At 40.3% G+C, this 23,340-nt stretch overlaps 2 protein-coding genes across 2 annotated transcripts; one reads left to right on the forward strand and one right to left on the reverse strand.

The window, feature by feature from the left end:
- Positions 1-10,415, forward strand: prmt9 (protein arginine methyltransferase 9). Its single transcript, XM_079220193.1, has 10 exons — positions 1-237; positions 348-515; positions 643-745; positions 2,007-2,116; positions 2,225-2,417; positions 3,625-3,808; positions 6,178-6,856; positions 6,990-7,143; positions 9,439-9,561; positions 10,021-10,415. The coding sequence occupies exons 1-10, from the start codon at positions 2-4 to the stop codon at positions 10,261-10,263; spliced, it is 2,193 nt and encodes a 730-aa protein (XP_079076319.1). The 5' UTR covers position 1; the 3' UTR covers positions 10,264-10,415.
- A 183-nt stretch (positions 10,416-10,598) lies between these two features.
- tmem184c (transmembrane protein 184C) lies at positions 10,599-15,734 on the reverse strand. Its single transcript, XM_079220068.1, has 10 exons — positions 15,523-15,734; positions 14,889-15,019; positions 14,763-14,799; positions 14,357-14,562; positions 13,439-13,513; positions 13,241-13,334; positions 12,999-13,111; positions 12,746-12,845; positions 12,396-12,567; positions 10,599-12,287 (listed from the first exon to the last, which is right to left on the reverse strand). The coding sequence occupies exons 1-10, from the start codon at positions 15,637-15,639 to the stop codon at positions 11,977-11,979; spliced, it is 1,356 nt and encodes a 451-aa protein (XP_079076194.1). The 5' UTR covers positions 15,640-15,734; the 3' UTR covers positions 10,599-11,976.
- Positions 15,735-23,340: the final 7,606 nt, after the last annotated feature.

Genomic DNA, 23,340 nt, shown 5'->3' on the forward strand with positions numbered 1-23,340 from the left:
AATGGGCTTCAGAGACGAAGCCGCAGGTCATTTCCATAAAGCATTGAAGCTGAGACCAGACTATCCGGAAGCCAGGGAGAACTTCTACCGCGTGGCTAACTGGCTGGTGGAGCGCTGGCATTTCTTAATGCTCAACGACCACGGGAGGAACCGGAAGTACCAGCAAGCCATCCAGAAGGCGGTCCAGAGCGGCTGCAGCACTGTACTTGACATCGGTACTGGCACTGGCATCCTTGGGTGAGAGATTTTCCAGACTCCTTATCAACCATCACCCGCTCTTATTTTTTTTGCCTACAGCTATAATGCGTCTGTGTTATTGTTCTGATTTCCTGATTCTTTCTGTGAAGTATGTGCGCGAAGAAGGCAGGGGCTGCTGAGGTGTACGCCTGTGAACTGTCCAAGACGATGTACGAATTGGCCTGTGAGGTGGTGAGTGCTAATGGGATGGACGGTAGCATCAAGATCCTCCATATGAAGTCTCTGGAGATGGAAGTGCCAAAGGACATCCCACACAGGTGCAACTTATGGAGAAGTATTTTACATGAATAAGAAATGTATCTTTTTTGTGCTGTTATAAAATGCATGCTCAGTAAGAGTGGTATTTGCCGTCTTTTGATCCCATGAATATGTTATTTCTCTTAGAGTATCCTTGGTGGTGACAGAGACGGTAGATGCAGGGTTGTTTGGAGAGGGTATCATCGAGAGTCTCATTCATGCCTGGCACCACCTCTTGCTGCCCCCACAGGTAACGTTGTTTATTAAAACACAGAACAGGAAGCAGAACTTTATTCTGAAGTTGCCACAGTGCAATATTAATGTTTGTATGAGTTTGTGGCACCCACAATCTAGTAGTGTTGGCAAACGGACGTACAATGTTGGAAATCCAAAGAAAGTTATTGTAAAATATTCTGAAATTTGTTAAATTACATTACATCAGGTGCATTTGTAAATTATGCTGTGACACAGTTTGGGGCTTTTTAGGACAGGAAATTATTTAGAACCAAACTAATGATGGCTTTAAAGCTGCAGTTGGCTTTAAAAAAAATCATATTTGCTCAAACTGTCACTTTATCCTGACAGTGGTGCATGAGATTTTACTGTTTTATACTGTTTATTATTTATATTACTTGTTTTGATTTTTGTACTATGTCTCTTGTGTGCACTTTACCCTGTTTGCTGCTGTAATCCTAAAATGTGCCCACTGCGGGACTAATAAAGGAATATCTAATCTAATCTAATGTAAAGAGACGTCTAATCAGTCAAAACAGCAGGTTCCTCTGCCTCCCTCTAGTGCTCCTGATGGTATTTGCAGAATTCCACCACACCTGAAGAAAAACAACCAATCACTTGCTGCCGGTGAATTCTGACTCGGGGCCAGTGGGTGGCGCTTGGTTTTCGCTCGTCTGTTTTCAACATGGTGGCCGGAAACACAAACTTTCTCATTTTACAGCGGAAGAGTACACTAAAATGTTTCTGAAAATATTTGAGACGAGTGGCTCATAGTTTGACAGTTTGATTGGACTTCATCTGCTTCACGAGAAATGAACGATTGCTGCGCTGGAGACTCCTCGGCTCTGATTGGGTGTTTTCCTTTTGGTACGGTGGAATTTTGCAAATGCCAATAGGAGCACCGAAAGGAGGCAAAGGAACCCGATTTGTTTTTCACAGATTATCCACAGTCAAGATATAGTCAATGTCTGAGCAAATATTGTGTTAGTTTTTTTTTTCTAAACGATAATAACTCCTTGTCAACTCCTAAATTTTTAAAAAAAAAATAGTCTAAATTGCTTCTTGAACATCCAGAAAAGTGCAACTCTCATAGGCTAACTGGGGCAAGTTTCATGATCCTAAACTTCACAGTACGAGTTATGACATTTCCCTCATTTCAACAAATTCGATCGCCAGGTTAATGGTGAATGTATCTAGTCAACTTTGGTGTTGTGTCTGTGTCATCAAGGGATGTTAATGTGTAGTTTCATGAAAAGCACACGTTTGTCATCCTAAAGAGAGGCGAGAATGAATTCCAGGATCAGTCTGCGACAGGACGGGTCATCCCCGCTGGAGCCACTGTGTTTGGCATTGCTCTTGAGAACATCGAGATCCGCAGGCATCACAGGTTAGGGCCCCGGAGTCCATCATCATTGTTTTCCCCGTAATGATTGTCTCACAACGGCAGCGCAAGGTGTCCGGACCTATCATTCGATGGCTGTTTGTTTTCACTCAGGATCTGTGTGTCAGAGGTGGGCGGCCTGTCCATAGCTGCAGCCGGGGAGCTCCGTAGCCCAGTGAGCTGCAGCCCGGAGCCGGATGACTCCATGGAGCCTTACACCACTGAGAGACTCAGCAGAGTGCCGGGGGGATACAAAGCTCTCACTGAGCCATTCACGGCCCTCAACATCGATTTCAACAACGTGCAGGTGAGCTGAAACCGACACAACAGACACTGGTAAACTATGATAATTGATTAATTCAGCCGCTATTAATTTAATCTGCTTTTACTTCACTTTACTTTTTTTTGCATTTTCTTTGTGCCTAATATGCAGGCATGTGCAACATCCTATTATTCAATGTGTGTTTGTTGCCTTGAGTCAAGCAGAATAATGTAATTAATTTACCCGACCATATTTCTATCGGCCCCGTGAAACGAACATATTGGCTGCCTCACAGGCTAAAATATCGCACGTCAGTGGCCACTTATTATTTAGCTAAAGGCCTGCAGGGATTGTTGCCTGATTTATTAGCTCACAGTGAACACCTGGCAGATTGGAGACACCGTGTTTATCTCCCAAACAGCAACTGAATGATATTTGTCCACACAAGTCCAGCAGGGACCGTCAGGAGAATCGTGGTGACAGAGCTGTGATAATGTGTCTAGAGTCAGTGAGGCAAACTCGGCACTCAACAAAGTAAGTTATTCAGTGCTCATGTGGGCGTCAGCCTTCAGTTTGTGTCTCAGTCCCAACATTATGATGATAAGCAGGAGTGGACATTTTTTGTTCTTCCACATTTTGGAGGGTTTCCATTTGTATTGCATTTCCCCATTCAAGTTGTTTGAGGTATTATCTCCTATTTGCATTACCCCCTTTTATATCCTCATGCTTCAAAGGGATTCTTCCATTGAGTATAAGCAGACATTTTCTGTATTGGGTATCCGTTCTACTCGTTTGTAATTTTTAAAATGTTCCAGCTCACTTGCAGAGCGCCACTGAAGAGTGATGCATCGCTAGCTGTCGAGACGAAGCTTACATACCGTGCTGTTGTGAACTCTGTGTGACAGAGATGTGTTCTTGGTGCTCGCCAGATCTGATATCATATCGGTGCTACAGGCAGCCTGTCCCGTCTAGAATGTATTTATTTACACTGTGAAATGCATTCATAGATCTTGCATCCTTTGAGCTTTCTGGCCTTAAAAAGTAAAAAACCATTCATTCTCAGAGGCCAATAACATTCGCAATTCCTTTTTCAACATCACACCTTTTTAAAAATTTTATTTTACACCCATATTGCATATTTGTACACCTATTTGTTTTACAAACAAGCTTGATTTCATTTTTTTATTTTAGCCGATAGCGCAATAGCAACTCCTTTGTCCTTTTTTAACTGTCTTGTGTTGGTAACCTGTAGGAACTGGAGGGGCTGAGCTCCAGAGAGGTTCAGCAGATCCGCATGCCCGTCACTCAGGAGGGGGAGCTGGACGCTCTGGCTGTGTGGTTCCAGCTCCACCTGGACGAGGAGAGCAGTCTGTCTACTGGACCCAAGGAGGACACCTGCTGGGAGCAGGGCATCTACCCTGTCCACAGCACCGGTGGTAAGATCCAACGGACATACAGCGGGGGGGCGACGATGGGGGAGGTTTGGCAAGACGACAACTATGTCCCACAAATGTTTACTCATTTTAAGTGTCGGTTTAATCTGCACTGTATCTGTTGCAGTTTGTGCAAGGCATTGTTCTTTAATTGTTCCCAGTGGTTTCAAATTCTTATGACTAAACCCCATTTAGTTTTAATACAATGTATTTTTGATCTGCTCCGCTTGTATTCTCTACTCCGATATGTTGTGCATTTCCATGTTGCATCAGATGAGGGCAGTGTGTGCTGAAGACTACTTACACTATTTAGCATTATTAACTTTGTTAAATAATGCCAGGGAAATATTTCCAATTATAATCATTACCACTACTTTACTACAGCCTTCAGTTAATTTTGGACCAAGCTTTCTGACTATTTTAGTTGATATCCATGTGAAAAATTGTGAGAATACTTCACTACAATGATGATGAGATTTAGCTCTCTGAAAGTCTTAAAAACCTCACACTTCATTCCTTAATCATCATCACTGAGGTCCACAATATGCCGGTGGAAAAAGAAATGACATTTTTGAACAGGTCGTCAAGTTTTTTTTTTTTTTAAACTAGCTGAGCCAGGGTTCGAACTACTGATCCTTTGATTGTAAGATGGGTGTGCTAACCATTGAGCCACAGTCACAATTGATTGGACCACAGACATTACTAAAGATATTGCCCAACTGCGAGGGAATCTGCAGAGGAGAGCCCAGGCAGGTAAACAATGGGCTGATCTTTTTTGGTCTTTATGTTTCTAGTTTATTGTAGAAAGACCTTTTTTTAAAATGAGGTTTATCATCCAAAAAGCTTTACCAATGATTTAAACATAGAGAAATATTGTTGTTATGTATGCGTTATTATGCTATGATCTTACTGGTCCGGTCCACTTGAGATCAAAATGGGCATCATATCACTAAAATTAGTTTGACACCCCTGGTCTAGACAGTACAACAAACAAAGAAAAAGTCATATTTGTTAAGCAACAAACTCAAAGAAGAAGTGGAAGATATTTTTTTGCGATCATCCGAGGGAACTTTGAGCTTAATGGCCACTGACACGAGGTGACATGTTCCAGTTGGCATTGCAGTGCATCATCTCTCAGACGGGGCTCAGCAGCGTTTCACTGAGCCGCTAATTGGCGACGGCAGCGTCGAGGGAGCCGCCACCTTTCCCGGTGATCACCAACATCCGTTTCCCCGGTCGCTGTGACGTGTGCGCCGTGATCGCCTGTGACACTCTTTAGTGTTCATGAAATTCTTATAGGCAATAAATATGCATTTTCCCCAAATGCCTCTGACGAGCGGCGCGCTGACATGAAGACGTGAGCAGATGTTATTCCTGTAGGAATCCTTTCTGGGCCTCCCCCCCTCTCTCTGTGCACCCGGTCCCCTGAATCTCATTTCTCCCGCTCCCTCTCTGCATCTCCTGCTTTTTCTTCACTTGCTATGTCTTTTTTAAAGTGTTTAAATTGGCCAGTCAGTTTTATTTATATAGCCCAAAATCACAAATCTGCCTCAAAGGGCTTTGAAGTCTGTACAGTATGCAACACCCTCTATCCTTCGACCCCTGTCAGCTTAGCATGGCATTATACATAATAATGTTTATTTATCTGCATTTTTTTGTTTGTCATTTCAGGTGATCATAAATTAGTTGTTAGCAGGTGTAGAAAAGCCATTTTGTTAATCCTTAAAAATGTAATCCTTGTTGATTTTGAGTTGAAACAATGGAATTGGGCTCAGAGTTTAGCAGTCTGGACTCTTTTTGTTGATACATTCGCTTCAAGTTTTAAGAATTCTGTGCATTGTTCAATTTTTTTTGTTTAGATGGTGAAAAACTATTATACATATGGTGATGTCGTCACAGACAGCCAGTCGGCAATACTGCTAATGTACATAGCAATACAACTGCAATACTTTCATCAGTGGGCTCATCACCATTATGTTTCCTCCTTCGGCAATGTTAATTCCTTCTTCACTTGTAAGACATTTGTTGGAATGAAAATCTTCGAAATTGCCACTTTAACTTTGATAAATGCCAAGATTTATTTACTTAATAACATCTTTTATATGTTATTAAGCACAATAAGCTAAATAACTTCAAAGTTCACCTGAATAAAGAGTCTAAAATGGACAAAATTGTCTTACAAATTTTGGCATGTTTAAAAAAAAAAAAAAAAGATTACAGATAAGACCAGACAACCAATTCCACTTTCAGTATTTCACAGTCAATTATTTGTGCTTCAGTGCATTTCAGTTGGTCCCAAAACTGAAGTGAGGTTTTCACAGCTCTGGAAGAATCAGGCCTAGTCAGTGCTTTCCTCTTTTGATTCTTTTCAGGTTTTGTCCTGAAACCTCAAGACGAGCTGATTGTTGAAGTCTCCTGCAAAGACGCCTTCCTGAGGCTCTGCAGCGTGGCTGTGCTGAGAGACGGCCATGAAATCCGTCTGGACAAGCGCCCGGAGACGCAGGACTCTGAAAACCCCGTTTCAAATCAAAACCCAGAGGCTGAGCTGTGCAGTGCGCTAGCAAGTCTTCAGACTGACCAGATTCAAACTAAAGACTTCTGCATGCTGGAATGTTCCGAAATGGCGCTCCTGAACAATCAGGATTACCATCAGAGTTTTTGCAGCGCACTGGGCAAACTCATCTCCCAGCTGAGGGCCAAGTGCCCAAACAAAGAGCTATCGGAGGACTCCACAGACGTCAGTGACCTGCTCTATGTCCTCGACGTGTCAGAGGGCTTCTCTCTGCTTTCGCTCATCGCTGCCAGCCACGGTCATGTAAAAGCGTACAGCTCCATGGAAAAGAAAAAGCAGCAGGAAGTCGTGAAGAGACTGGCTCGCTCCAACAATGTCCCAGAAAAGCATCTGGAGTTCTGGCTCAACCACACAGAGGACGAGCATGGGATGCTGAAAAGGCCGTCCAGAGAGAAGCTGTGGAGCGCCATCATGCTGGACTGTGTCGAAACTTGTGGTCTCATTAGACAGAAGTTGATGGAGAAAGCTTCACTGGCCAGGTAAGGGGACGCTGCCCGGGCGGGGCATACCGAAATGTTCTTTTTATTTTTGTTTATTATGCTTTGATTATTTTAGTGCTGCACTTTTAATGTATTTTAAAGTGAAACATGTATTTCTATGTATCTATATCAGGTGTTTGCTGGAGGATGGAGGAAGTATTTTCCCAGCAAAGATCGTGGTGCACGGTATTCTGGTGGAGTCGGACACGTTGCTGCTGGAAAGTGCTGTCCAGGGTCAGGAGGCGACACTGGGATTCAATATTGCTCCCTTCATCAACCAGTTCACTGTAAGTACACCGACATAAGCTACAATGAAGCAAAGGGTTAAGTTATTTATAGTAATTGCTCTACATGCAAAGATCTTCTAGAGTCGAAAGACCGGTGTGTGAGTGTCCATTAGTTTAGGTGGCACCTTGCATTGCAGGTCTCTAGAGAAATAAACATGTCGGCTACCTTAACTTTGGCAAACGGCAAAGGATGCCAGATCACGCTGAGCCTGCTTCTCTTGTCTCGTCACTGAGGAAAGAGTTCCATATTGAGCAACAAAGCAAAAAGGGGAACGATTATGGGAGTTAAACTGTAATGTAAACCTATTTGTTAAGCATGACTAGTAAATACAATTGAACTGAATAAAACGCAACGTGACTCGATGTTAGCTGCTATAGTTTAGTCAGCTTCAACAGGAATGGCGGTTGAAGTGCAGTTAGTGACTCAAACACTTCCTCACTATGTTTGAGCTGGGTTTATTATCACAGGACCAGTGTTTAGGATTTAAGGGGATTTATTGGCAGAAATGGAACATAATACTTATTAATGTTTTCACAAGTGTATATAAGTATATTCACCTGAAACAAAGAGCGGTTGGATTTTTGGTACCTTTTTAGAAGGAGCACTTCCTATCTGCTTAGCGAGGGGGATCTCTTCATTGAGGCAGCCTTGTTTTCACTGTAGCCCAAACTGGACGAACCAAACCCCGAGAGAGAGCGCCTTTCACGTTTTTACACAACATGAAGGACACTTTGAAATGGATAGAAGAGCAGAGGAGTATTCAGTAGATAGTCCATCTCAAAGGAAGTGTCGAAAAATGGGAACAGGAAGCTGATTATACTATATATTATACTTGATGTTAGTTGATTTATGAAGTTAATACTTTTAATCATACTTAATATTGGTTTAAAAATCATATTGAAATAACCCAATGATAAATCTCCATTCAGTCTTTATTTAAAAAGTTGTTCAATCTTCCTTTTGAACATCTCAGGATCTTGTATTCTGTCTCATGTTCGTGATGTCAATATTACCAGTTTTCATAGACGGTATGCTGTGCTTGTAAGCTTGCATCATTCACATGTAAAAGTTATTGCCTGTGAGTTTTGTTAAATAGGATTGCTAAAGAAAAATTGTATGAAAGGTGAAAAAAAAGACCTTTTGTTTGGGTAGTCTTTTGTTGAACACGGTATTTCACTTTGAGTGTGAAGGTCCAGGACGGTGTTTTCTGTTGTGCACTCCTCTTTGATGTGCGATTCCCAGCTGTGTTCAGAAGCTGCAAAATCTCTTTGAATTCGTTTTCTTTATTTGGTCTGGAAATGGTCTTTTTTTTTTTTTTTTTTTTTCAGCATCATGTTTGTGCTCTAATTTAGTAAGACCCACGCGGGACGGTCGTTTGTTTTAACAGATGTTGTCTTTGAAGCCCTCAGTGGAGGGCACTCTCGAGCACAACTGTCACACAAGGCGGCACAACACACAGCTTGGCCCAGGACATCCCTACCTGAATCCATCAGTATACATTACATCAAGCACATCAAACAGCCGGATCTGAAGTCTACACAACGGTGACAGGGAGGAGGAAAGATTCTTTTGTTCCGCAGTAGAGGAAACTGTGACACTTTCTGGGCTGCCACTTTGGTTTCTCCCTCAGCTCCTAAGTCTACTGCCCTGCAGCCACGGCCTCTTTTGTCAAGCTTTGAAGAGTTTGAGGGGAAATGTTAGGGTTTTTTATATATATATATATATATATATATATATAAAAAATTAGGACTTTGAGGTTTCCAAGTATTAATCACTCATTCTCTACTGACACAAGGAATTGAAACCTAATGTGAATAAATCATTGGGACAGAGTGTGCCAGCCACAACTGTGAGTCAGCTTTTGCATGCTTTTAATACAACGATGTTGTAAAAAAAAAAATGTATTCTAAACCAAAAATAAGCAATCCTATTTTTGTGTTTGTAGATGCATTAAAATACATAAAACATCAAGGCACATGGCTTTGTTAAAGTACAACATTTAAAAATGCTGAGGGGGCACAATAATAAAGTCTCTTTTACTTGTGTACTTAAACATAGCAGTGTGGCTTATTTAGTTTTTGGTGCTAAATCCCTCTCTTGTGGGCAGCGGGTGCCAACCTGTGCATCACGAGCCGTTGTTTTGTGTTACATCCCTGTCAGATCCCAGTAGCTCTTCCTCCTAGGTCTTTTATTGTTTTTTTATATTACGTAGTTTGTAATTATTAATTTCACCAGATTCTTTTATCCAATGCAAACAAGTCGCTAATGCTGCGTTTATCTGTTTTGTTCTTAAGGTACCGGTCCATGTGTTTTTGGACTTTTCCACCCTGGAGTGCAAACATCTCAGTGAGTTTGTGGAACTCTTTGTTCTTGACCTCATGGACTCCACCGCAAACTACACCAACAGAGAAGTAAAGGTGAGAGATGCTTTGGTGCTGCCAACATGATTGGAATGAATCTAATTTAATAAGCTAAAAAAAAAATCCAAAACTACTTTTTGGTGCACAAACGTACTGCACCAAAAACCTAGAAGTAAGACACACTGTGCACACCTCCCTTAGAAGAACTTTTAACTTTTATGCTTTTTTTTCCCCCGGAATTCATAAATATTACTCGTCTCCAGAAGACATACACATTCTGCACATTTTCATTCAGCGATCTAACATGAGGTGCTATTTGAATTGATCCCAGTCAAGCTTTTTCCTCTAAACTCAAAAAATTAAACTAAAAAGAACCATGATCAGATTTTTCTTCTTTTTTTTTTTCTTCGGATGTTGTCACACATTATTTTTTAACTAACTGAGGCAAAACATGACTTGTGATAACTAGCCGACTGTTCATATGTATCTTTTTATGACATAATCCCCGGTTCCCAGGTCCAGGCTACGTCTGCAGGCAGGATAACTGCGATTCCCTTCTGGTACCACATCTACCTGGACCAGGAGATCAGTGTCAGCACCCTCAGCCAGAACTCTCACTGGAAGCAGGCGGCTGTTGTGCTGCAGCAGCCTGTGGAGGTCCAAGCCGGAGACTGGGTCCACCTCGATGTGAAGCTTCACAAAAGCGCCATGTCCATATCGGCCCATATAGAGAAAACACCGGGGCCAATGGACCAATAATCTCTTGAAATTAGTTTTAATTTCTATGTCTTTCATGCCTCAATCATATAGAGGCTACTGACACATGAGGACATTCATTGAATTCTCTGCATTCCTTTTCTGGTGCCATTTTAAAAGATCGATCTTCTCCAGTGTTATTTTTCATAACTGTATTACCAGCCTTCAAAGTTCAGTCTCTGATTTGAGATTCAGTAGAAGCCTGCATGAGCCACACCTTTTGTAAGCGTCAGTGGGAAGCTGAGTCTTCACGATCATAAAGAATTTGTGACAATGAATCTACAAGTCCTGTTTTAATTTGTAAATGGTGCTATAACATTATAGGGCACTTATAAACATAATATTTGTAAGCACAAAACAAATATTTCCATGACTAAAGATGCTTTTAAAAAACGTGACATTTTCTTAATGAAAGTAAGAAAAAAAGATCATATAATGTAGTTAATCTGATTTATTGAGGAGACCGTCAGAGATGGAATTAAATTAACACGTGGAACCATTTACATCAGCTTGAATGAAATCATGTCAGTTTTACTTTAAAGATATAAATACATAAGGCAATGCAACATTCTCTAGCTGGACATGATAAAGACTATGCTGTTGATTCGATCGATTTACGTTGTTTTTTTTACAGCGACTGATATCCCACACTGTACATAAACATGTCAATAACCCAGCACAAGTCCATGTAAATCACAATGACAAAAAAAAACCTCCAACTATGGAGAAAAGTACATGGAGTAGGTGTAGTAGCTGCAAAATGATTCCAGCTCAAATCAATGGTGACCATCTCAACAAAATAAATCTGATCCCGGTGTATCGACGCTAAATTGATGGACAGACTAGTTCCACGGCACAAAGAACAAGGCATCTGATAAGACTAGTGAATGAATTTCTATGAAACACTTTAGAGTGAGCTGAATGTAATAAAGCATTAATAGAAATGTATTAGAGTAAGCTGTTTGTAACGGAATAGTGTACGTTGTTTTAATACTCCGAATGCACTTACAGTAAATACATCGTATTAATATTGATTCTGTAGTGATGAAACATTGTTCAGACCCATCATTCAGCAGGCATAGCTCTAACAGTTAATCTCAACTTTGCATCCCTGTCCCTCCGCCTAAGACACACAAAAACATCGATGATTCAGGACATCTAATGTGCTTTGATATCGTAGATTTCCATTTACGATTACTCATTTCAAATCGATGTCTTCTAAAAATTACTTTAAACTAAGATGTACTGAAGAAGACATTTTGTATTTGAAAAGTTGCATAATTCTCTTCATCCAACTGTCACATCTGAGATCATGATATGACAGATGACACAAAAGTGTAATAATTTCCTATTTGGAAAGGATAGACACTTCGGGAAGCGTCTCATCTCAAGAAACACGATTAGTGTGCTGTTTGGGACGCATGTTGAAATTGACGGGAAGTCTTTCCCAACTACAATGAATTAACCATTCTTCATAAACCTACTGAGCCATACAGCTCCCTCCGTGCAACGAAAAACAGCATAAAATGCAGATTATCTACAAGTCATTTAGGGCCATAACTTCACTGAACATTCTTGAGGCTGTCCCCGGCAGAGAGGTCCATCTGGTCCACCTGGTTAATTTAATATTGTAACGTCTGAAGGAAAATGGCAAGGCTGGAACTGGGTCCCGCCCAACCATAACGGGGAGAGTCTATCGGTGATCATAGCGGTGTGCTAGGTGATCACGATAAGATCCGCTTCTATTGGTTCTTTGGTTTGGTCGGTCCTTTCCTCTTCCAGGGTTTCTTCAGGTCCGGCCTCGTGTCCTTCATCCCAAGGGGCCGAGCTGAGCCCGGCCGGCGCCGACACAGAGTGCGGCGTGAGGGTTCTGCCCAGGCCCTGGTATTGACCGTTGGGTGACACGGGGTTGGACACCGCCTCTGTGATGGCGTCTTGGGAGCCCGAAGTGAGCAGGCCAGATCGCTCCCCGTCGTCCTGAGACTCACCGAAGTAGGACTTCCTCGGCCGACCCATAACTGTTCTCCCTATGAATGAGGACCAACAAAAAAAAGAAGTCTTTACCTTCTTCTAGGCGTTGGAGAGTACATGCCGGATAAACTTACAACTCACGACTGTGCAAGGACTCCACCTACCGACATTGCGGACTTGTTCAGAGATGTCTGCTCTGACATCAGAGACGTCCCACATCGCCATGAAAGAGTCGAAGCAAGATCCCTCCTCAGCCTCCTGGATGTAAGGCTTGTAGGTGAAGCTGTAGTGATGGGCAATGGCTGCCAGGAACATCTCCACACAGATGATAAAATCCTGAGGGAAGACGAGACAGTTTGGATGCGTTTCATTCCAGTTAAAAGTAAAGCGGTGTAAACATTTAGGAGGCCACAGACTGATGTAATAACTATTGATGCCAAGATCAAACTCAGACATTTAAGTTATTCTCACGCGTCAATCATATTTACGTATAACTAGATACGCTTTAGCTTACCTGTAAGCCAGTGGCTACAGCCTCCACACTATTCCAGTCCCATATACGATTCTCCGAGATGAAGCCCACTTTCACCAGCAAAGCAATGAACACAGCTTGCCTTGAAGAGTTAACAACATAACCATTTTCAGTACAGCTCCAACCATCTGACGCCATCGTATATATAGTATACAAGCAAGGGGAAAACAACTTGTACGTTTTTCAGACATGCCCAGGTCACGGCATGAAGTTTGCTTAACATGCCGAGACTTACCAGAAGGAGACGAACACCACCATTTTGACACAAAGGAATTTGCCCACTGGCTTGATTGGACCCAGTTCTTCTCTCAGAGCCCTGTAGAACAGCACCAGGCAGTACATGGCAAACTAGATCAAGAGGAGACAGACGGAGAGAAATCTAATTCAGCGTCTATCTTATCTCTGAACATGCTGCATGTGTGATACAGTCGTTGCTTGAGCCAAACTACATTTAAAAAACAGCAATAGTTGTGTTACCAGTTGTGACATATTGTTGAAGATGACCAGGTATGTCCATGCATTTTTTGAGCTAAAATTGCCTTCATCATACACGCCACAAAGCTGACAGATCCTTGGAAGAAGAGAAAAAGGGTGGATGAATACAAATAGTGACCAAAAAGCTGTGAATAATTTCGAGAATAAAAATCCACTGCATGAAGAGCAGAGCTTACTTACAAAGCTATCACTGTTGTCACGGGTCTTACAACGGTGTACTGCAACACTCCCAATTTGCATCTCAACAGTAAAACCCTGCAGAGGAAACGTATGATTTGAATCAGATTTAAATTAGTTATTGCTGATATTGGTAGAATTCAAATCCCGATCCCGAATGGTCATGAGAAATGTGGTGAGTGGATCCTTGAAAGAAGTGTAACGACAACATTTTAACCTCAATTACTTTTTGATCATGCTCCATGACACGCACATGGAAGACGTAGCACTACTGTAAAGGGTTAAAACATTTAACAGGGCAGTATTATAAAATACAAAACTAGTAAATATGGCTGATGCTGCTGACCTTCAGGCATATTATTTTAATTTAAATTGTTTGTTTTGCGGTTTTAAAGAACAAACTAATCCTCATGGAAAGAAAAAAGCCTTTTGACAAAATGAACTGCACCAATTACAGCTGTTTGCCTGACTGAGGCAAATTTGAAGTGGATAACCGTCATTGTTTTGTTTACTAAGAACATTTCCTTCTCAAAATGTCACACACACAGAAGACACAAACATGTCACGTCATTTTCATCACCTCCCTTTAAATCAAATAACAGCACATTTGCATTAATTTATGGAAAAACACTGATGGTTAAACTACAAACAAACAAAAACGTATCTATTATTGAAAAGCCAGTCAGATCTCTAATTGAGAAAAATTCAAGTATTAAGGAAATAGTACTACTGTCAGAAAGGCTGACATGTTTGGGTCAAACTATGGAGGGAATGATAAACTTTACACTAATTCCTTGATGAGTGTTGGATGCAGGAGCGTTGGTGTAGCTGTACGCTGGGTGTGTTGGCTGCCACATAGTAAGGTCAACCTGCATGTGTTGTATGTACTGTATGCCAGTCCTAATTCAAAAGGAAACATACTCTCCCATTGGCCAGGGCGGGCAGCAGCAAAGAGGGGGCAGATGTCTCTGCTGCTCCTGGGACTCCAGCATCGACACCAGGCTGGGGTACTGGTTTTCCAGGTAGTTCAGCAAGAAGGTCATGAAGTTGTAGATGACATAGGCCTCGTAGCACTCTCTGCACGTGTCCACATAAATTGCTATTCCTGGGTATTTTAATGCAATCCACTGCGAGATTTCAAAAGAAGAGAGAGGATTACATGAAATGTGAGGGTAAATACTTTTTAAAAAGCTGAAGAGGCTTTCTCTCAATTGTACACAGAGGAATGGTAACATGGAGAGGCATTTTTATTTAAATATTATTCTGTAGATACAGATGACATAATGTGTGTTGCGCACTGGCTTTGATGAGATAATACACCACTCACACTATCCAAGCTGTAGATTGGGACCATCCATAATATCCTAAAAAAAAAAGTGATATAAAAGCACAAACAATTATAGAGCATTTTTAGACTAGTGTTCATGGACCTCGTGGTTGTTGACGTATTTACCTGATGATGGGTTTCTGAAGCTCAGGCTGAGTGTAGTGAACCAGATGCTGGAGGATGCCCCATAATGATATGGGCATAGTCATGAAGACAAATATCCCAGCGATGAACCATGCTTTATTATGAATGCCGACCTGTTATTGAATAGAAAGAAACAGTTACTACTGGCGAAATTTGAGATTAACACTCGTAAACTAGCATTTGGGCTTTTCTACGTTTAATGTTAAGTCAGGGGTGGAAGCAGTATTCAAAATATTTACTCAAATGAAATAGCAACACAACTTTGTAAAAATACTTTGACACAAAATGTACTCAAAGTATGAAAACTATAAATCATTTTCTAAAATGACAACCGCATTTTATGAAAACGTGAAGGAATCTGGCAGAGCTGTATGGTTATTTTTAAATTGTTTATGACTGAAATCAACCGGTTCAGAAATTTTAATAGTAGAAATTATGCTGGACTACAATCATAAAGATAGTGAATACCACATGATTTGATAAGGAGATGTTTTGCAGTGAGCATCCTTCTGAAAGTGTTTTAGTAAACAACATAACTGAAGTAAAGTAGGCTACATGAACCTCACACATGGCAGTGCAGTACTCAAAACCTAGCCATCGATTTTTTACAACTGACCCCCGTCTTCTGCAGCTCCCAGATGCACAGGGGCAGGACGACTAACAGCAAGGAAATATACAGCACGACGACCAGCGGCCGGATCCATCTCCTCCAGTTTCCGCAGGAGCAAGGCATCTTGACATGAAGGCGCCGTGAACGCCTTTAGAAGTGGCCGCCTTGGTTCCGTGACGCTCGAGACACTTTGACCGCTAGCTGCGCATTGTGACGCTTCCAACGGCTCGCCGACACCCAAAGGCAACCCTTTCTCTAGTGCACGGCAACCTTCGCTCTTTCACGAATGTGAAGTCGCATTCCTGAGGACAAAGTTGCTGGAAAATCACCAGCTCATGTGACTTGATTTTACTGAGCTAGGCTGCTAACGTTAGCTAGTCAGTTGTAAACAAACGAAGCAGATGTAGAAGTCTCAACCGTTGGGAGTAACTCAATGTCCACCGCAATGAAGGGAAACTCTGCTCCGATCAATTAACCGGCTCTTTAGATGAAAGAACAATTACAGTATATTTTAGATGGTTTACGGTGGTAAAAGTTTCCATAAAAAGTAATCGCTGTGTGTGTACTTCCTGTTTTTTTGCGTTAGATGTGGTCCCGCCTACAATCTGGAATCTGATTGGCGGAATCGAGGGAGTTAGCCAATCGATAAGAGCTGTGTAATAAGGGTCACGTTATCTCTGTTCACTCCAGTGGACCTTTTTATTTATTTTTTCAGCAATAATAGTTCTTAATAGTTCCCTGCCATGTTAGTTTAAATTAATGAACATGAGCAATTGTTTAATAAAAAAATGCAAAAAAGTTCATGGAAGTTAGTGCCATAGAGCTACCAGAATGGACTGTTCATGATGCTCTTTTTAAAGAAAGAGATTGTATTAGGCACAACGGATTAAAATGTGTGCATTATAGCATATTAGTGGATTTCCCCCCACTAATTGTATAGATTTAGAGAATGTTAACAGACAACAGATTGTAAATGTAATTCCGCTCTCTTAAGACCATTTTAACAAATGTGTGATTAAAAGGGTAAAGGCCTCTTAATCTGACTTTTTGCTGTATGGGGGGAGTTAAATATACATATTTAATATCATATATTGTTCACTAAATACAAGATTGAAGCCTGTGATTGTAGAGTTGTGGGTGTATAGAACCTTGAAATCATAGAACCTTAAGGTCAGAGCACAGAACCATGAGAGCAGAACACATTGAGGTCAGCACATAGAACCCTGAGGTCAGAGCACATAACCCTGAGGTTAGAGAATAGAGCCTTGAGGTCAGAGCATTGAACCCTGAGGTCAGAGAACCCAGAAGTCAGAGCATAGAATCCTGAGATCAGAGAACCCTGAGGTCAGAGAACCCTGAGGCCAGGGCACAGAACCCTGAGGCCAGAGCATAGCACCATGAGATCAGAGATCCCTGAAGTCAGAGCATAGAACCCTCAGGTCAGAACATAGAACCCTAAGATAGGAGCATAGAACCCTAAGGTCAGAACCTAGAACCTTGAGGTCAGAGCATAGAACACTGAGGTCAGAGTAGAACCTTGAGGTCAGAGCATAAAACACTGAGGTCAGAGTAGAACCCTGAGGTCAAAATATAAAACCCCGAGGTCAGAGTATAGAACCCTGATATCACAGAATAGAGCCTTGAGGTCAGAGCATAGAACACTGAGATCAGATAACGCTATCTTCAGAGCATAGAACCCTGAGGTTAGCATAGAACCCCGAGGTTAGAGAATAGAGCCTTGAGGTCAGAGCATAGAACCCTGAGATTACTGTTCATCAGTATAAATCTGATATTTTATCAATTCATCTGTTCAACATAAACATAAACAAAAGTGAAGCCTAATTCCATCGGCTCTGTCTGCAGTCTCTCATCCACTGCTGCTATTTTTGCACAAATACAGCCAAGACTTGACATACTATCTGACCTGCTTGTTTCATTATTGATTATTATCATTTATAAACTTCACTCAAGAATGTTATTTTAGATTTGTTTTCAATTAGCTATTTGTGACTGTATATAGTGACTTTTCTGTTGTAAACATTACTGTTACTGCCCTAGGAACAATATTTAGTTATATCAAAATTATAAATAACTTTCTAATCTTGTTTAAAATGTATGTATTTTTTTAATTCTTTATATGTTTTTTAAAATCAATTATATAGTCATGAAAAAGAACAGAGTATTGATAAGAGTAGCTCCTTGTAGTAATACAATCCTAAAGATGCCAATGGAAAGGAAGGATTGATTGGAAGGGTTTGTTGTTGCTTGGAATCTGCAACCTCACCACGATATACACTTAATCTCACAGACTGGTCCTTTAAAGTCAACTTTCGCCTAAAATACTGTATACCAACAAGGCAGGTAACTCCTACACTTACACATCATTACATTTTACTTTAAAAAACACAAAATGGATGTGAATCAATTTATTTATTTGACAACTAATTATCTCCCCCCATTGACGCCACTCTCTCTTTATACAGCTCTGGTGCAGTTGTGCTGCATTCCTATTGGTCACATGATCTTTGCTCTCGCCAGCAGATGGCAATGTGAATTAACAATTACCGGGATACCAGACCTAAAATCTAACAATGTGTACGGTTATATAGGTCACAGTTAGTCGAATTCCAAATTTGTGAAAATGTGGCACTTTGTTTGGGCTGTTTATGCAATTTGTTGTGGGTTACTGGTGGATTTCAACTTCCATTTTCAAATGAATATTTGTTCTTTCATTTCCTGCCCCCTAAACCTCTAATACCTACATTAATCTGTATACTTTGCAACCACCTAAAATATTTGTATCGACAAAGTTGATCAATATAGTCTATAGGATCAAAAGTCTTGTCCATATTTGGACAAAAAGGAAAAATATCAGACAAATACATGATGATTTAATAAATATTTGCTATCAAGATTTCTCTTCCCTTGTTCATTTAGTTCTGTTGACACAGCCTGTTCTTTGTGTCAATACGCCTATTCAGTATCTGTAAACTTTCTCCTAGTTTAAACATATGATACACATAATATGTTAACAACTAAATATGATTATGTGTCTGTGCAATTCAACCAGTTATACAATACATATAAAAACAGTAAAACTGCATCCACACAGTCCTTCTCCAGAGCAACCATTTTGACTTGTTAGGAAAAGCACAGGTGTAACTACAACTTTTACAATGGCTTTTTTTCTATTCAAATGTCCCAGTAAGCCATGACAGTGTGACAGCAAGTCAACATGCAAAATACCAGGACCCTGAAACCAAAAGAGCTTAACGTAAATCAGCGATCTTTCATTTCATTATGTACACCTGTGCGTATCATGTGACATGTCACAATGTCTTCAAAGAGACAGGCCTGTTAGAGCCAGGCAACAAGATTTCTTATCTGAAATCAAGAATCATTTTAATTTAATTGGTTCCATTATTTGTTATCATTAGAAAAATATACCTCTTTTTAAAACATGGTATATGTTTTAAACATAATATCTAGATATCTTTTTTTGTATTGATTTAATACAGTTATGACAGTTTTGATGACGTTTTACATACAATGTAAACCTCTCAATCATGAGATAAACGGCAAAAATAACCATCATCCATTGTTCAGTCCTTCTCCAATAGCATCTATCTAATGAATACACAACTCCATCACCAATTTGCCCATGTTTTTGTTTAAGGTTTACATTATATATCTTGTTAAATCTAAATCCTGCGTTAACAAAATCATAAAAAAAGACCCATATCCATCATAACCTCCTTGTTACCTTTTGTTCTTTTGCGCACGTGTATGTGCACATGCTTCAGTGTATTTGTGTAAAATGAGGGGAGGCAGAACTTTCGTCCCTGTTGCTCCACGTCTCCACTGCCCCACAGTCACAGCAATCACTGGTTGTAGCAGGACAGATTGTTCATAAATTTTGAATTGATCCTTTTGGCTTTTATGAATTAGAAATGGTCTTTGCCACAAGTCGTGCAAGCGAGCGCCATGGTGGATAGCTTGGAGGGATTGCCATGCAAAGTGGCATACAGGGTACAGCCATGTAAGGGCAGGGTAGCTAAACATATGCTGTGTTTGATCAGATCCAAAACAGATTTTAGCATAAAGGATGTGGCGTCCATTATGTCTCACTGAATCATAGCCATAACTGCAGGCCTGTGCCTTGCAGGAAACACACATAGACAGGAGAAGCAGAATGGATAGGTCTGAGGAATAACAATAATCAATGCACAACAAAGGAGGAGACACACTGTCTGATTCCTGAGTTATAATGTATTATCCAAAGTGCACCTCCTTTGTCAGAGGAATACACAAGACTGCCATTGTTCAACAATTACTTATTTATCTTAATACGTCTGCCATAGGCCTTTGCGTCAGGAAATATTCAGCCTCACTGAGGCTGTTCGCTTCAGTACAACTGTTCCTGAACAACAACATAAGCGAAGTGGGATGGAGTCAAATAAGTTCATACAACAGTGGATATTTAAAATCAAGGGCTGTAGCTCTGAGCTCTTTAAAGAATACTGTCTATCATACTTTTGTGCCATGTACCTCCATTGTTGTCCAAAAACTATTAAAAAAAAATACATCAAAAAGCCACACGTTCCCACATAACCATCAACAGTGTAATATCAGACACTGTTATTTTGGGTCAATACTTCTTACTGCTGTAAATACCCACTAGGAACCAAATGTGGGCGCGAAAATAGTCCACAAAATGTTCATAATTTACTCCTGTTTGACTAATGCTCAGAGGCTATTGTTTAGCCTTTTGAAAGTATATATTTTGTGGGCTGTATTCATTCAATCAAACATTACAGCAGGGGTTGTTGTCGACACACCTGGCAGAGCTCTGCACTACTACCGAGTGCACCTTTCTAGTTGGAAATAAATGTACTTTATTATTAAGCATAATCCAGTTTTTGCCACAATCTGAAAGGGAGGCTATGACAATATAAACACAAAACAGAAAAGTTCATTTACTTTGTTAATTTCACACACAGACCCTCAAGAGTAATACTGCACTGTAGTGTTTCATATTTCCAAACAAAGTTTCAATCAATTTACCACAAACCAGCTAACACCGTAAAGCTGGAGCTTATGGGGCCCCTGAAGCGCTGGGGCACGGGATCATTATCTTTATGAGGGCTGAGTGCTTGATATTGGATTTAAAATTGAATTCAGCGACTCTGAGAAGATTTCACTTTTATCAAATTGTAAAATCTTAAGAATAAACATGAATTAATAAAACATTATTACTACTTTTTTTCTTCTCCTAATAAAGATGCATTTCCATTGTCTTTTTCATGAACTTTGATCGGTCTTGAACACTTTAACACATGTTCTGTATCAACAAATACATCTGAATAAGCTTTGCATCGACTTTGGACCTTTGTGATCCTTTAATATTTGTTTTTGAGTTTTCTTCAATTCACTGCTGGCAAGAAATAAGGTTCCCACCAAATTCCATTGAGCTGAAACCACATCACTTTCCCTCAAACTATCTCTTTTTTTCTCTCAATTCCCAGAAAAGCATGAATATGTTGAAATATGTGTCATCCTAATATATTTTTTATTTATTCTGTGATTTAACCAAACGGTATGTCACAGCAACCAACATTTGAGCAATTCTGTATTTTTACGAGAAAATTGTAAGCTGATTGTGGGATGATTTCATATGAGGAATATGGAGCAGTTTCATAAAGTGTATGACCTGGCTGAGACTTATCGCCAAACCGCTAAAACAAATAAAAGGCCAATGTCCGATGAAGCCACAACCCAATGTTCTGCTTGACTTGGGTGCTTTTCAACTTTGTGTATGCGACTACGTGGCTCTGGTGGTTGTCTCTTTTTGAGAGGTTTGAGAGCGTTGCCTGTTGCCATAGCAGAGCAGACACTGAATTGTGAGAAGTTGCCACATCCTCTCTTGATACAACTAGTGCCTCATTAAATGACCAAAGACAAATATTATATTAAATAAACTAGTTGAAATGAGGTTGTGTTGCATTAAATCAAGAGCTACTTTCTTTACTGTGAGCCAGTCTTTTTAATAAATTTGTATTAGTTTACAACCATTATGATATTGATTGTAAGTCAAAATATATATATATATATATATATATATATATATATATATATATATATATATATATATATATATATATATATTCCTTCCACATCAAAGCTAAGATAACAAACGCACAAATAATAAGTAATGGTCAAACTTTGCTTTCCCTCAACTCTCTTTTAGCAACACAGATGAGAAGTGAGTTTTGTGTATCAAATTCCCACCGTCCAAGTTGTTCACATCCTCTCCGCTGACATTAGCAACCCTAAGGGCTCAGTTGCCAAGCAGGTCACAGTGTGCTTCCAATCACTCCCAGACGCCTCGTTCTCACAGACGCAAATGAAAAACAGAAGGGGCCCCCTCTACTTCCTGGAGAAACCAGTACGATGGTGAAATAAACCTCTTAGTTTCTTAGAGTGGAGATGGAAATTGATTTATTGGTTTAAGCAGCAGCATCAATGACAACAAACATGGTATGAATTCCATGTTCTAAAGATTATTATGACTTGCTCCAATGGATAGTGGTAAAAAAAAAGGTAGCCTACAGATATCTCCTGTTCTATTGAACACAAGTGTGCAAAAACACTTCAACTAAAGAAGTGCAAGTAATTGTACACAGCACACACACACACACACACACACACACACACACACACACACACACACACACACACACACACACACACACACACACACACAGGTTTACATGTATTCACATATCAAATAGTAAAAGGCAGTATAGTTTTTGATTGTGGACTATTATTTCAGCATTAAAACAATAGTTTGACATTTTGGGAAATGCCCCTTTTCACTTGCTTGGCAAGAGTTATGCTTCGTTCACTGTACGAGCAACACAGCAACAGGCTATAAGTAATTTGCAATAGAAACCGGTGATATGAAGCTACAAACTGACGACCAACAGTGACGTGCGTGACACACTTCAACTCAAAGTTTAGCGCTCAAATGACACAGTGAAGCATCAACCAATAAAATGTTTTTGTTTCACCCCGTTTCGTTCTAGCTAAAAGAATGCCGTTAGCCGGTTCTCAGTGTGGCGCTAAAACTGCGTCAACTAGCGCTTGAGCAAAACGTCTACGGTGACTCGTCAATGTAGCTCACCAACCTTGGCCTGTTTTGCTGCTTTTGTCGTTTGCAGTGTGAACATAGCATTAGATGGCAAGATCGATACCACTCACATGTATGTTTAAAGCCAGTTAGCTCAGCTTAGCATAAAGACTGGAAGCAGAAGAGAAACAGCGAGCTCGGCTCTGTCCGAAGGTAACAAGAGCTGCGTATAAAGCTCAATAATTAACATGTTACATCTTGTTTTTGTTTTTTCCTGGTTGACTACAGCAAGCAGCTGGTTAGCTGCTGACAGTGATTTCTCCAATTAGCTGCTGGTTGTAGCTAACAAAAAAAACCCACAAATAGTTGATTAACCACTTACAGTATAGTGGTAAGGGGGTTTTATCATCCTTGGTCAACAGTTTTAACACAAGAGCCAGATGCAAGAGTTTCCTTTTTCTCCAGTATTTATGCTAAACTAAACAAATCCTCTCTGGCTATATCGCTAAATATTGATTGTACAGACATGAGAGTGGCATCATTCTTCTCATTTAACTCTTGGGGTATTTTCCCCAAATCTCAAGCAATTCCTTTGATATATGGAATGTTTACCACCACAATTAAAAACTCATTGGCCTATGTCATTACACAGGTAATGTTGTCAGAGGGAAATACTTATTTTTACTGCAATACAA

This window comes from Taurulus bubalis, assembly GCF_910589615.1.
Source record: "Taurulus bubalis genome assembly, chromosome: 6".
Lineage (NCBI taxonomy): Eukaryota > Metazoa > Chordata > Actinopteri > Perciformes > Cottidae > Taurulus > Taurulus bubalis.

Coding starts and splice junctions, on each gene's coding strand:
- prmt9 (XM_079220193.1), top strand. CDS start 2: ATGGGCTTCAGAGACGAAGCCGCAGGTCATTTCCATAAAGCATTGAAG. Junction 746..2,006: donor ACCTCTTGCTGCCCCCACAG/GTAACGTTGTTT, acceptor GTCATCCTAAAG/AGAGGCGAGAATGAATTCCA. Junction 2,418..3,624: donor TCGATTTCAACAACGTGCAG/GTGAGCTGAAAC, acceptor GGTAACCTGTAG/GAACTGGAGGGGCTGAGCTC.
- tmem184c (XM_079220068.1), bottom strand. CDS start 15,639: ATGCCTTGCTCCTGCGGAAACTGGAGGAGATGGATCCGGCCGCTGGTC. Junction 14,800..14,888: donor CTTCAGAAACCCATCATCAG/GTAAATACGTCA, acceptor TTTTTTTTTTAG/GATATTATGGATGGTCCCAA. Junction 13,112..13,240: donor TCAACAATATGTCACAACTG/GTAACACAACTA, acceptor CTCTTGATCTAG/TTTGCCATGTACTGCCTGGT.